Source organism: Heptranchias perlo, chromosome 4, assembly GCF_035084215.1.
Source record: "Heptranchias perlo isolate sHepPer1 chromosome 4, sHepPer1.hap1, whole genome shotgun sequence".
Lineage (NCBI taxonomy): Eukaryota > Metazoa > Chordata > Chondrichthyes > Hexanchiformes > Hexanchidae > Heptranchias > Heptranchias perlo.
Window position 1 is genome coordinate 40,937,846 of NC_090328.1, and position 15,793 is coordinate 40,953,638.

Consider the following 15,793-nt stretch of genomic DNA (forward strand, 5'->3'; position numbering starts at 1 on the left):
AAGTAACAACTTTCAAAACGTTAACTCTGTTTCTCTCTCCACAGATGCTGCCTGGCCTGGAGTATTTTCCAGCATTTTCTGTTAAATTTTATTTCTATAGTGATCGTCATAAGCAGGGTGACATGTCAAAGTACTTAACATTAAAAAGATAACAGTGGACCTGATATAAATGTGTAGGTACTGATGGGTGGGCACAGAGGACCTCTCAAGCAGCCTCACATTTCTTCACCGGTCCTACTCTTTTTCTTCCAAACAAGTTAGGTGGGAAGAGTCCCATTGGGAAACACATTGGTTCTAGTCATTATGCTGGGGCAAAAAAAAATGCAGAACAATTGGTACAAGAGATCATGAGAACTTAAATGCAAGCTGAAAAAAAATTAGTAACATAAAAACAGTCAAGAAATGACTGAAATACATTTTGAAATGCTTTAGTAAAACCTAAGATAATTAACACCGATGCAATGCTGGCGCAATGGGAGCACTCTCACCAATGAGTCAGATGGTCATGGATTCAAGGCGTATCCCACAGATATGAGCCCAGAATCTAGTCCAACACTTTGGGGTCGATTTTAACACCCCTAGTCTTTTTTTGCCTCTCTGACAGGGGTTGAAAGAATGGTTGGTGCATCAGGAGGAAATCAACTGAAGGTTGGGAGTTAGTCATTTATTGCCCATCCCTAATTGCCCTTGAGAAGGTGGTGGTGAGCCGCCTTCTTCAACCGCTGCAGTCTGTGTGGTGAAAGTTCTCCCACAGTGCTGTTAGGAAGGGAGTTCCAGGATTTTGACCCAGCGACGATGAAGGAACGGCGATATGTTTCCAAGTCAGGATGGTGTGTGACTTGGAGGGGAACATGCAGGTGGTGTTGTTCCCATGTGCCTGCTGCCCTTGTCCTTCTAGGTGGTAGAGGTCGCAGGTTTGGGAGGTGCTGTCGAAGAAGCCTTGGCAAGTTGCTGTGGATGGTACACACTGCAGCCACAGTGCACCGGTGGTGAAGGGAGTGAATGTTTCGGGTGGTGGATGGGGTGCCAATCAAGCGGGCTGCTTTGTCCTGGATGGTGTCGAGCTTCTTGAATGTTGTTGGAGCTGCACTCATCCAGGCAAGTGGAGAGTATTGCATCAAACTCCTGACTTGTGCCTTGTAGATGGTGGAAAGGCTTTGGGGAGTCAGGAGGTGAGTCACTCGCCACAGAATACCCAGCCTCTAACCTGCTCTTGTAGCCACAGTATTTATATGGCTGGTCCAGTTAAGTTTCTGGTCAATGGTGACCCCCAGGATGGTGGGGGATTTGGCGATGGTAATGCCGTTGAATGTCAAGGGGAGGTGGTTAGAAACTCTCTTGTTGGAGCTAGTCATTGCCTGGCACTTGTCTGGCGCGAATGTTACTTGCCAGAGGTAAGTGTGAGGTAATGCTTTTGGGGAGGGCAAAAAAGGCAAGGGAGTACACAATAAATGGAAGGACTCTGAGAGGCTTAGAGAAACAAAGGGACCTTGAAGTGCATGTCCACAGAACCCTGAAGGTAGCAAGACAGGTAGATAAGGTGGTTAAAAAGGCATATGGGGTACTTTCCTTTATTAGCTGAGGCACAGAATATAAGAGCAGGGAGGTTATGCTAGAACTGTATAAAACATTGGTACCACAGCTTGAGTACTGCATATAGTTCTGGTCACCACCTTACAGGAAAGATGTGACTGTGCTGGACAGGGTATGGAGGAGATTTACAAGGATGATGCAAGGGCTGGAGAATTTTAGCTGTGAGAAAAGATTGGATAGGCTGGGGTTGTTTTCTTTGGAACAAAGGAGTCTGAGGGGGGATTTAATTGAGGGATATAAAATTATGACAGGACTAGGTAGAGTGGATAGGGAGGACCTATTTCCCTTAGCAGAGGGGTCAGTGACAGGGGCATAGATTTAAAGTAATTGGTAGAAGGATTAGAGGGGAACTGAGGAGAAATTTTTTCACCCAGAGGGTGTTTGGGGACTAGAACTCACTGCCTGAAGGGGTGGTAGAGGCAGAAATCCTCAACTCATCTAAAAAGTACTTGGATGTGCATTTGAAGTGCCATAACCTACAGGGCTACGGACCAAGTGCTAGAAAGTGGGATTAAGCTGGATAACTCTTTTTCGGCCGGCACAGACACAATGGGCCGAATGGCCTCCCCCGTGCCGTAACTTTCTGTGACTCTATGATTTCCAGAATGTGGATGTTATTTCCCAGTATTCAACTGCAAACTATTATACAATTAACCTATAGCAATGATCTCACAATCACTAAATATTGTATGGCTAAAAGTTAGGGAGGTAGGGAGCAACCTGGTGTAAGTGCAGGATGTGTCCACTGAGGTCCTCTGCCACTTTCCAGGGCCCAGGGGAAGTTTCCTACATTGAATGCCAAAGGTGGGTGTTCATGCCTCCAGGGGCGTATCTAGGATGCCAGCCCGCTGCGGAGGTCGCAAACTGCGGCCTACCATGCCAGAAATGATGACGTGGTACCCCCTCAGCTCTCTTTGAAAGAGTGTTGCTTCAAAAATTTAAAAAAATTGCTACCCATAACTCTTTGGGAGGGGGCAGGCAAAAACCCTAGGTCTAAACCCAGAGGTGAGGCCCTACATGTGCCATTTAGCAGCCTGGTATACCTGGTTTCACCAGTTGCCAGTGATGCTTTGCCCAGCTGATGAGAGGCCCAGTATGGGAAGGGCAAAGGTACGGCATATCTGGGTCTCAGCCTAATTTCTGACCTTTCCTGCCAGGGTTATGGCAGGTTTGTGCCGGAAGGACTGTGGATTTTCAACTCTGTGTGAACATCATCAGGCATCAAGCTCATGGCCCACACTGATAGCTTGCAGCGACACAGACAAAAACAGCATAACATCCGGACAAAAAAATGGAAACATTTATTATAAATAATAAAAGACACTAAGAAGTGACCTCAAGGGTGTAATCTCATGGCTAAGATGACAGTTATAAAGTACTTGGCCCTGAAAACGTGTGGGCCGCAGTCCCGGCAGTAATGCCAGAAGCACACTTGCAGGTGCCCTCCACTGCTGACCCCTGCTGCTGGCTCCTTCCTTATTTTCTCATTCTCTCTTATTTTCATCATTTTTATCATACTCATAGCTCCCATATGCCTTCTTCAATTTGTTTGTATCTAACCTCATTATTTATCCACATCATTCTGAAACTTGAAGTGGTCTCTTTTTTTAAAATATATTTTTATTCTGCAACTTTGCAATCTCCTTTTTAAAAATATCACATTTTTGATCTTCTGTCCTGTGTGTCAATATCTCCTTACCTCGACTCAGCTAGCTGACTCATCTTTCTAAAATGCTTCATACCAATCTGGTGCCCTTAGTTTTAAATTAACTTTTTCTCTATCTATTTGGACCTCAAACCTTATCATATTATGGTCACTACTCCCAAGGTGATCATTCACATATGACTCATCTAACTGATTTATTTCATTACTCATAATTAGACCTGGCAATGCCTCTCCTCCATAGATATACTGCCATAGTGCTTGAGGAAGGAGTCCCATGCACATTTTAGGAATTTCACTCCACTTTCTCCATTTACTCCCTCCCTGTCCCAATCAATGAGTTGGTAATTAAAATCTAGAACAATAATTTTGTTATTCCTATTCAACTGTTCTGTCTACAGATCTCCTCTTCCATTTCCCTCCCACAATTAGGGAGTCTGTAATCCAACCCCAGTACAACACCAAGTAGAATGTAACTTTTTTTATCTTTCATCTCTACTCATGTTGACTCAATCTGAACATCTTTTTTGTGTACATCAGTCCTGTCTACAGCATAGGAACATTGGAAGATAGGTAGATGGGAAGATAGGTACAGGAGTAGGCCATTTAGCCCCTCAAGCCTGTTCCACTATTCAATGAGATCATGGCTGATCTGTCACCTAACTCAATATACCCGCCTTAGCCCCATATCCCTTAATACCTTTGGTTAATAAAAATCTATCAATCTCAGATTTAAAATTAACAACTTAGCTAGCACAATTGCCGTTTGTGGCAGAGAGTGTCAAACTTCTACCGCCCTTTGCTTGTAGAAGTGTTTCCTAACTTCACTCCTAAAAGTCTTGGCTCTAATTTTTAGGCTATATCTCCTAGTCCTAGACTCCCCAACCGGCGGATGTAGTTTATCTCTATCTACCCTATCAGTTCCCCTTAATATCTTGAAAACTTCAATCAAATCACCCCCTTAATCTTCTAAATTCCAGGGAATACAACTCTAGTAATTTCTCCTTGTAATTTAACCCTTGGAGTCCAGGTATCATTCCAGTAAATCTCCACTGCACTCCCTCCAAGGCCAATATATCCTTCCTAAGGTGCGGCGCCCAGAACTGATCACTGTACACCAGGTGTGGTTTAACCAGGGCTTTGTATGGCTGCAGCATAACTTCTACCCCCTTGTATTCTAGTCCTCTAGATGTAAAGGCCAGCATTCCATTAGCCTTTTTGATTTATTTTCTGTACCTGTTCATGACATTTTAATGATCTATGTACATGAATCCCTAAGTCTCTTTGGACCGCCACTGTTTTCAGCTTTTCACCATTTAGAAAGTACTCTGATCGATCCTTTTTAGGTCCAAAGTAGATGACTTCACATTTGCCTACATTGAAATCCATTTATCACAGTTTTGCCCATTCACTTTATCTATTAATATCCCTGGAAGAATTTTATGCTTCTATCTACACTGCTTATAGTGCTGCCTATCATTGTGTCATCAGCAAACTTGGATATGTGGCTCTCTAGATGGTACATTACATACAGTACAATACAGGCAGGTTGCTATGAAGGTCAACCCATTCCACTGGTTGGAAAGTTTTCTGTTATAAAAGGGGCTGATTGGCAATTGTAAGTCCTAGATACCCAGGTGGGCCCCACTTCTGTCCCTCAAATGATCTGGATCCCAAGTCCTTCATGTTGTCTAGATTGCTGGGTGGATAGCAGGTAGGAGCTACATGAATTCTAAGGAGGAAGCCCTCCTTCCAGCCCCACCTCCTGTAAAGTTCCAGGCCTTGTATGGAGCAGACGGAAGTTCTGCCTGCTAAGGCCCCAACAGAAATTCGTCCTGGCTCCTCTGCTGGATGGTGACCTGGTGTTTCAGGGTCCCACCCCATTTTCGGTCTCTGTCAGGTCTCTTGTACTAGACTTGCCCAACCATTTCAATTTACACCCGAGGAAATTTGGGGCCAGTATGCACACACCTCCAGTGGCCACGTCAGCAGATGCTGCAGTGCTGACCTCAGCAGATCTGCTCATTTTAAAACCAATAGTGCCTGCCTCTTTAAACAGTTATGTTCCAGTAAACAAGACACAGGCTCAAGGTACTGCCACCAGATCAGCTGTTCCACCATTAGCTGATCTCGCTGGCAGGAGCAGAATAGAAGTGAGTGAAGAAAGACAAATTGCTGACAACTGCGACTCCCACTGGTCTCCCATTATTTGCAAAAAAAATTTGTAATCATGGGGCAGGAATAATTGAAGTTCCACTGTACATCTAAATATCTAAAATATGGTGTTGAGGTCTAAGCATTCATAATTATAGCACCTTATTACATCCTCAGGATATCCCAAAACATTTAACATCAAATTAATTGCTTTTGAAGTATAGTCACATAGTCACGTGGGCATACATGGCAGCCAATTTTGTGCCCATAGCAATGTTCCACAAATGGCAAATGAGATGTTTTTGGTGGTGTTGCTTGAGGGAGGAATGTTGACCAAGAGAATCCTCTATTCTTCTTCAAATAGCATCTACCTGAACTACAAGAACACACCACAGCCTCTGTTTAACACCTCATCTGAAAAACAGCACCACTGACAATGAGCACTCCCTCAGTATTGCACTATCGTGTCAGCCTAGATTATGTAGTGAAGTCCGGAAATGGTGTTCGAGTCCACACCCTTCTGATTCAGAGGCAAGAGTCCTATCAACTAAACCAAACTGACACACGAGTGAATGAGTGAAATGAAAAGGAAAATTGTGACTGGGTGTCTCAAGTAAAACAGAAAAAGCTGGAAATGCACAACAGTTGTGATGGAATAATTATACTATTTTATAAGATAAGGTGTCATTGCTGGCTCAGTGGTAGCACTCTCACCTCTAACCCAGAAGGTAATGGGTTCAAGACCCACTCCAGAGACATGAGCACATAACCTAGGTTGACACTTCAGTGCAGTACCAGGAGATTGCTACATAGTCAGATGGAATGTTAAACCGAGGCCCTGTTTGGTAGATGCAAAAGATCTAATGGCACTATTTGAAGAAGAGCAGGGGAGTTCTCTCATTACCCTGGCCAATATTTATCCATCAACCAAGATCATTAAAACAGATTATCTTGTCATTTATCTCATTGATGTTTGTGGGACATTGCTGTGCACAAATTAGTTTCTGTGTTTGCCTACATTGTAACAGTCACTTCATTTCAAAAGTATTTAATTGGCTGTGAGGCACTTTTGGGATGTCACAAAAGTCACTATATAAATGCAAGTTCTTTCTTTACCAAACACATTAATCTATCTTTCTCTCACAGAACGATTGACTTGCTGTGCATTTCTAGCATTTTCTGTTTTTATTTCAAATGAAATGGTTTGTGCATCATCTGAATAACTTTCAGTTTCACACTTCAAATTGAAGGACATTCTATTAATGGTGCATACAAAAGTTAAGTTGATAAACATGACCAGAGACTCCTAAGGACTGATTTTCCTCTCCATCCCTCCACCAGGTAACTGGCAAGCACATCTTACTCAAGGTGTACTCAAATTTTCTAACCCTGTCAATGCAGGCCCATTCCCTGGTGGGGCCTTGTGCTGGGAATGAGGGCAAAGGGGTGGCAGCACGAGTGCAGTTGCAAACCTGGAGAAAAGCAGCTAGAAGGCACCGAGGCATGAAGATCACGGGGAGCAAAAAAAAGAGAAAGCTAGCTGCAGCTAATTTCCATTTTTAGGTTGTTCCCTGGCCCTCTTCAGACCTGCAGGGTCCAACCATCAGCCTTTTTGGAGATGCAAATGCTTACACCTATTCAAGGTTCCCAGTAAATTCTGAGGAAGCATAGTGGGGGCAGAGGCCTGATGTAACAGATCAATGCCCTTCTTTCTCTTCACTGCAACTTGGAGCAAAATTGCTCTTCTAATCTCTACGTTGATAGTGGCATTTTTAAGAATGTCCCACGACTCAAATCAAAAGATTCCAGTTTAATGGACGTGAATGAGAATGCCACATCAAAAATTTATACCCAGGTTTGTTCAGGTTGCTCTATGGTGTTGTTTAAATAAATCTTGGAAGTTGTCAAGTCCTTTAAACCTAAATTTTTAGTGAATTTTTTGATTATCAAGAGAAGGAATGTCCTTGATCAGGAATGGACCACTTTCCAGCACCAGCCACTCCCAGAGAGGTACAGCAGAGCCTGCTGTGGAGTAAAGCTCTTTACCGTGCCCCAACAATATCCATTCGTCTCACCCTTAGAAGATTACCCTCTACAGCACTAATATGAATTACTGCATGAACTATCCATATGACTTTTTGAGACAGATTGCCAATTAATGCCAAATTAAGGGCTGTTCTGCGTTCTATGTGGCCATATGGATAGTTCACAGAGAAATGGAAATATTCATACTGGTACAATAGGTTGATCTGAGGTTGACCAAACTAATTTTACAGACGATCCTTATAACCAGTAGACAGAAGAGACTTTCATTTGAGCAGACGGGTTTGGATTTGAACCCAAGTTGTAGACACTGTGCTAACTCTATAAGCTACCTGTTCCCTAAACTTATTTTGTTTTTAAACTTTTTAGTCATTTAGGAGAGGGATATTTGTGTTGGGGTAGGAACACTTCCCACACCATATAAACCTAAAATTATAATGAAAAAGTTCAATATTATGTAAATGAGAGAAAGTTTAGATGACACCATCAATACAGAGATAAGAACTTCCAAGCATGTTTGATTAATTATCTTAAAATACAAAATTATTCTTCGTATTTGTCTTATTATACAGAATTTGGTACTGGCAGAAGTGGATTTCATCAGCTCCCAAACCATTACGACATTTGAATTAACTGCTGCTCCTCTGTTCCAACTTAACACTTCTATGCGCAAATTGTAAGTGGTTATCTAATGGTCATTACAGTGACAGGGACATGTGGGAAATGTCTAAATGAATAAACATTGATTCTCTTCGCTATAAATTCTTATAAAATATATCTTTGAGCACCCAGTTGACGCACTCAATTGGTTGGGAGTGAAATAATGATTTATAAACTAACATTAAAGATCTTAATTTCAGCTTCCAACTGTAAACTATTTAAAGCAAGCAATGAGGTAGCTGGATAATGATAGCATTACTGCTTTCTGACTTGGATTGAAGCAATAACCAGCCTACAGGGAAAAACATAGAATGTATCCATCACAAATCCTAGGTTGGTTTGTTCTTAAAACATAATTTTTCCCTCAGAGCTGTTCAATCCCAACACAAAGTGTTGTTTCATTAATCCAACAGAGTGAATCGTTGAGTGCATGGAAATGAAATTTGTGCTTAGATTGGTTTCTTTCAAAACAATGTTATGAGGCATACAGAGGTAAAAAAAAATATAGCATCACATAGGTTAAGCAAATCAAAGAGTAAATGAAGGAAAAGGACTTTAATTAAAACATAAAAGATGGAGTGGAGAACAGCTTGGTTGTCTCTTCCTTCTGATGCACTGTGATATCCACAAAGCAATTACAGCATGTTAAAACCCAATATAATCTAACTTTGTCAATGGAATGCAAGGAAGGTTGTCCACAAACTTAACAGAATTGCTACTTTTAATTTGTTCAGAGAACTTTCAATTGTATTGGAATAAATCATTACTGCCCTTTTCTTTATTTAGGACTGATTTTATTGCTTAAGAAAATTCATAATGTAATAAAGCTTTATTTTCTTTGGTGCACGCAAAAATAGTTAAGACGTAAATTTGGGATCCACACTTCAGAAACTGAGAGGAAGTCACAATTCCCATCAGTAACAATTCCAGTAACCGGTTCAGTGGCACACTTATTATGTAACATGTACCAGCAACTATAAAAATCAATATATTCAGGGGATAGCTTTAATTTTGATTTTGAATCTAATTAGGACATAGGAAGCTGATTGCATCAGTCATAGATTATGATTAATGATGAATAAAAAGTAAGCAATTCTTCAAAGCAAAATCAACACAAAGAACACAAATTGTTTTTCACTACTACCAAATGGAAGCTAATACTACAATAGACTCCATTTAATGACTATTGTAAAAGGAACTGTTATTTGTAGTTGCCCCTCACCTGTCTGTTTCGTTCATCCATAATCCGCGTGATCTGTATCTTTTTTCTCCCCATACTCGCTGCTTCTCTTCTCTCGTCTCCTTTAAGTCCTGTACTTTTGACGTTAACTCACTCCCGTTTCCTCAATACCAGTCTTTCTTCACACTCCTCACTCAGTTCAGTTCACAGATTCTTGCATCTGTCCCTGCTAATAGAAAAAAAAAATCAATATTTGTTAAACAGGACCCCTTAAACTAGCAAGCAAGGTAAAATGTATAAGCATCAAGATTCCACAGAGTTTCTGCAGGTCTTCCACTGTTTCCATGAGATTCCACTTTGCCTTGTAAGGGCCGAAACCTCCAATAAATGGGGCGGGGATTTAGGAGCAGGGAGTTCCTAGATTAGGAGTTCCCACTTCAGTGGCTCAGTCATAACCAGACATATCTCTGGAGGCAGATACATCCAATAAGGTGGGACGTAGTGAGGGCCACAACATGGAAGTAGCCTAGACCTTAAAGAAATTTCCACAATTTCATTTTAAAGAAGCAGATCGACCAATTTACTCAAGGCCGAAAAGGACACAATTAGAGTTGGGAGTGGCTTATGCATCCTCTTCATGGTGGTGGACACTGGAATTTCCAGCCGCTTGAGGCAGGTGGAGAATCTGGATTTATCATAGTGGCATTTAAGGCCACCTGCCCTACACTAATTAGATGGCCTCCCATTACCCTAGCAAATTCTGGCAGGGTTAGCACTGGAGGGCACTGACAGGTGCGATCCTGGTGTAACCGCCATTACTGCATCCGAAGGAATTTCACAGCATACTTTCAGTAAAGCATCTACTTAGATCAGTCTTAAAATGTAAACTTTTTACTGGTACAACAAGAATTAAAACTCATATTTTTCTGACATAATTTTTCAATATCATACACTGAGAAACACTTGTGGCTCGATTTTAATTCGGGGGGTATCATGCGTGCGGGGAGGACAAAGCAGATAGTAAACCGTCCGATACCTCAGTGGGTGAGGGCTGGGTATTAAGATATGCCTTCACTTACTGGCAAGCTAAGAAGGATTGGGAGGGGCATTGGGGAACTGTGCGATTGGGAAGGGAGGAAGCCCAGCCCGGAGGAGGCCCAAGGTATCCTTCTGGGGCTAGGAGGAGCAGAAGGAACCTTTAAAAAGTTTTTAAAAACTGACTTATCCCAGCCTCCTGTGGCCAGGATCTTTGCTGCTGCCAGCTTTTGCTGGCGGGCCCAAGTATGTGCAGCGTTTAGTCAGCCCACGGTTAAAATGGCTTGCCAATCCCAATGGTGTCATCAGGACACGACTTTGCCATTTAAATTATCCCACACTCCTTTATGGCTGACAGCCATCCCATGCCTGAAATCAGGCTAGTTAAAATGGTGGGGTTGGGAATGTGGCGAGACCCGCTTTCCCCCCCCACCCCCCCGACTACTCGCATCATTCCTGCCGGGAGGGTGGGGTTAAAATTGGCCCTTTACTGCCTTTGGACAAATTAACAATAAAAAACAAAACAAACATAACGTGAAAAGCAAATATTTGTCTTACGCCAATGCTACTTTCTAATATATAAAATTACAAAACAGAACAGAAATTGGTTTTTGAGGAGGGACATGCTTAGCAAAATTAAGATGATTTTACTTGTTTATGCTGGTTGTATCAAAGTAAAAGTAGGTTCAGTTTACACAATGTAGCACAGAAGAATGCTTTCTTAGACTGGCTTTGGGACCCAAAAAGAAAATATGTGTTCCAAGGAAGGTATTTTATAATGGTTCTTTATTAATGAAGGAAACTATAAAAATGAGTCTCATACTAAAGCTATTTGTACATCAAAGAGCCTTACAAAGGAAGGTCTATTATATTCCAGATGCATACACTGTTTCGGTAGGATAACCAGCTATTGCGGCATATGCAAAGTAACAATGTGCCTTAAGTAGGAAGTAAAACAATGTTTTTTGTCATGATATTACAGAAAATGGCATGTTCCTCCTTATGCAGATAACATGATTGTCACTGACATTGTGCTGGAATTTGAGAATTTTTAGCAGCTTTGAACTTTTATAAAAAATATTTTTGAATGAAAGCAAAATAACATTTGAATATGAATACTCTGAGGAAACAAAAGTTACATGATATCTGAGTACTCCTGTTTTCACAAGAGTATTATTTATTTGGTAATTTTTTAATACCCCCATGTTATATTTTGTGAAAGTTTTGCCTAAAAACTCTAATGAGTGAAATCACTGAATTATAATATTTTCACTTCTCTTTTCAGCATTGGTATGCATCCTGCACTGTGGGTTTGTGCCATTCATCTAGATTTCTTAATTTAAAAAAATCTCTGGACTACACTGTTTTTAGACTGTGACCAGGGACCGATTTATGTCCCTCTGTAACTGGTCACAATTCTTCAGTTTATGGTTACTCTGCTAAGGTAAACTATCATAGCACTAAAATGCAAAGTCATTGAAGTAAATAGCTATGGAATGAGATGAACATGATGGTTGGCTCTAATATGGTGGACCAACCTAAACTTTCACAAGATCACAAGATAATTACAGATAAGATGGGCTATTTGGCCCATCTGCCACGCCTGCTAATATCTCCTTCTCTGGCTCGACAATTTTTTGAACGGGAAGCACTTTGAGACATTTTTCTACGTTAAAGCTGCAATGTAAATGCAAGTTGTTATTGTTGTTGTTAAAATGCTTAGTACTTACTGAGTTATGACTAAAGACACATTGGTTATTGAGCTATACTTTTAAGGTAAGACTTTTGCCAACTTTGATTAAGGAAGTTAAAATACTTATTTTGAATGACACAAAAATACTGCCACACAATGGGGGTAATTTTAACCCCCCAGGACGGACGGACTAACCTGTTAACCTCCCCGTGATCATCCCCACCCCCACCCCGCGATTGTTCAGAACTCCGCCCCACCTCTCCGGTCCTGATCTACCTCTCTGGCCGCCCCCAATGTCTTCGCCAGTCATCCGATGTCCTCCCACCGACCAATCTATATGACCCCTGACCTACCTCTCCGTGCCCCTTCCTCCCACCCCGATGTCCCCCCAGACCGATCTCCCTGACCACCCTCCCCAACGTCTCCGGCCCCCCCTGACGTCTCCCCACCACCCCCCCCCCCCAAACGATGTTTCCGGCTCCCCCAATGTCTCCAAACCCCCCGATGTTTCTGGCCGCCCTGATCAATCCATGGCCCCACCATCCCAATGTCCCCTCTGACCCACGATCTCTCCCTCCCTCACTCTCTCCTCTCCACTTCGCTTCACTCTCCGGCTGTGGTCTGGTGCCGCAGGCCTTCCCGCACGACAGCCTATCAAGCTGGCTGTCTGTGGCCAGGAAACAGAGTCCAAAATTTTAAATCAGGTCCTGCCGTTAAATTCAGCAGGACCTCCGGGAAACCCGTACTTCCATGTTTCGCAGCTGCTGCACCTCCCCCCAGCTCCCTCTTCGCCTCCCCGTAAATATTGGGGCCTATGTCTGTATTTCAAAGGAATACAACACAGGTACAAAATTAAGTCACTATGTTGAGAAAGAACATTAGGTATTATCATAGAACGTTCTATGATAATTCAATATATCAGCTTCAGAATAGTACCACACTTCTTTAGAAAATAATACATGCAGCATAGACTACTATGACCTCAAGTTCGGGTTCACTCTATTAACGACCTTCTCAGCATTCTGCAACGGCACTTGGAAGAATTAAGGATTGTGACATATGATAAAAAAATCTTCATACTACAATAACTTAATGCAACAGCAATTCAATACCAATTTGTTTAACCTACTGTGTATTTTTCAAATATATTTGTAACCTGAGCTATAGGTGAATACTGAGAGTCTCCTTCTAATTTCAACTTAATAATTCATGCTCTATACAAACATATGGTACATACAAGCATATGTAATGATAATCCAATGTCCTGAGCCTTTCGGGTTCAATTTTAGGGGGGGCAATTGCAGGTGTGTTGGGGGCAGGGGCTCTGAAAATTGCGGAAATCCCGTTCGGGTTCGGAAACCGGCTCCAACCCGCTGACTTCCGAGTTTCCCAGGGACCCACCTGTGTGCGCGCGGGCGACCCGAAAACGGAAGTCCTGTCGGCAACTAAAGCCGGCGGGATGACAGTTAAAGAGCCAAATGTACCTCATTGAGGTAATTAAAGCACTTTACCTGTGACAGATGAAGTAAATGTAATGATTTTTTTTTTAAACTTACCTGGGCAGCTTGCCCACCGCTTCTGATTCACGCCTGAAGGGCTGGATCAGGGAAAACGAAACTAAATAAATTATATAAAACACCATAAAAGGAAGTTAAAACACAAAATGAATCTGCCTCTGCACCCTGCTCTGATATCCGATGTCTCACTCTTCACCCCCACCGATGTCCTCCCGATCTTCCACTTTCCCCCCCAGTCTTCCACTCTCCCCCCTCCCCCCCCCAGTCTTCCCCCCCCAGTCTTCCTCCCCCCGCCAGTCTTCCACTCTCTTCCCCCCACCCAGTCTTCCACTCTCTCCCCCCCCAGTCTCCCACTCTCTCCCCCTCCAGTCTCCACTCTCCCCCCCCCACCCAAGTCTTCCACTCTCCCCCCAATCTGCCCCTCTTCACCCCCAATCTTCCACTCTTCCCCCGATCTGCCCCTCTTCACCCCGATCTTCCCCCCGATCCGCCACTCTTCCCCTCCCATCTTCCCCCTTCACCCCCGATCTTCCCCTCTCCCCCCAGATATTCCCCTCTTCAACTTTGATCTTCCCCTCTCCCCACCCCATCCCCCCCCCACCCCCGGTCTCCCAGTCCAGTGCGGATGACATCTCACTCTATCTCTTTCTCGCGCCCCCCCCACCCCCCGTGTTGCAGCTCCTGACGGCAGCCAGCCTGTCAATCAGGCTGGCTGCCAGGCGTGAAACCCGGAGAGGACATTAATCATTAGCAAATCAACACCCGATCGCGTCGGAAATAGTAAGTTTTGTTCATGCGGGTTTGCCACGCGCACCTTCAACCCCCCTCTCCCCCCCCCCCCCCCCCCACAGCTGCCAACCCTCCACCATTGCAAAATCAACCCCTTAATCTGTGATTTGGCTGCCATTCATAGTCACTGAAGTACCTAGCTACTGAAGGAAATGAATGTCATGGTTGACTCTAACATGACAGACCAATCTGAACTTACACAAGCTCACAAGATAATTACAATGAGGGAGACCATTTGACCCAACTCAGCTGATCCAACCAGAAGTCCCTGATGTCCCCCAGCTGAAGCATACAATTGGTTCTTGAATGATTCCAGGCTTTACACATCCATTACTCTGGGAGCCCATTCCATGTGTTGATCACTCTTTGCATGAAGAACTTCTAGTGCTTCAATGTTTCCCTTGTTTCAATGACCAGAACTGAAGATAACACTCAAGGTATCGTCTGACCAGAGCATTCTGCAGTTTTAGCATGACTTCCTCTGACTTGTATTCTAGTGTTTGGACTATATAGTTCAATGTTCTATTGTCTTTGTTTATTGCTGCTCTGCATTGTTTGGACCTTTTGAGCATTGATTCTATGAAGACCCTTAGGTCTTTTTCAGCTTTTGCTATTTCAACACCATTCATGTGTCCATTTTTCCTTTCAATGTGTAGTTTCTAGCCTTTCTTTATAAAATAATCATTTGAGTATGGAACAGTAATTCTTAATCAACAATACTTAATAATAAGCTTAGAAATAATGCACTTTAAAGCTACAAAGTGAGACGTACAAAGACAATAATAATGTGTGCTTTGTTTTCATTGGATCATGCTCAGTTTGCTGCTAGATAGAAAGCCAATGCACGAGCCAACAAAACTCTGAATTTTGCTACAATCTTATGTTTTTGCTGTCCGCTGCAATTTACTTGAAAATTAGTTAGACACAGTAGAAATTTAGCACTGGCAATTATTAATTTTCTTACATGTTATCTTACTTTAGCACTTCAACATAAAAAGGTTACTAACTGTAAAGTTCACAAATACAGGAAGTCAGTTTACATCTGCATCAATACCCCACCATCTACCTGCATTATTATACTATCAAAAATGTCAAGAATTGGGAATAAAGTCAGTTTTGTGATCTGAAAATATATACTGAATATTGATAAACTACTGTTGAATAAAACTCATTGGTTCCTTTTTGTGAATACTATTATGTGACATGGAAATGAACGTCATCCACAGCACAAAAAAGATTCAAACAGAGAAATTACAGGAAGACATTGCAAAGCTTTAATCTTATCCTGCATCTGAGATAATGGTTATAAACTGTGCATGCTTTGCTCTAGTGGTTTCTAACATCAACACAATACCTCAATTAAATTGCATCTTTGCCCTCCCTTGATGACTCAGCAAGTTTATCCAATGAGTAGGTGAGCTATATACCCAGGAAAATCCCAGGATCAATCATCAGACTTAGCTGAT

At 42.5% G+C, this 15,793-nt stretch overlaps 1 protein-coding gene across 11 annotated transcripts in view; it reads right to left on the reverse strand.

Annotated features, from left to right (window-relative positions):
* The window catches only part of mef2cb (myocyte enhancer factor 2cb), a 211,589-nt gene that overhangs the window by 129,491 nt on the left and 66,305 nt on the right, over positions 1 to 15,793 (reverse strand). For 10 of the 11 annotated variants that reach the window (XM_067982822.1, XM_067982820.1, XM_067982821.1 and 7 more), the window contains one exon: positions 9,336 to 9,522. In XM_067982822.1, coding sequence (XP_067838923.1) covers positions 9,336 to 9,389 — 54 coding nt within the window. In that variant the 5' untranslated portion in view covers positions 9,390 to 9,522. The remainder of the gene's footprint in view (positions 1 to 9,335; positions 9,523 to 15,793) is intronic. The other variant, XM_067982816.1, reaches the window with a different exon arrangement.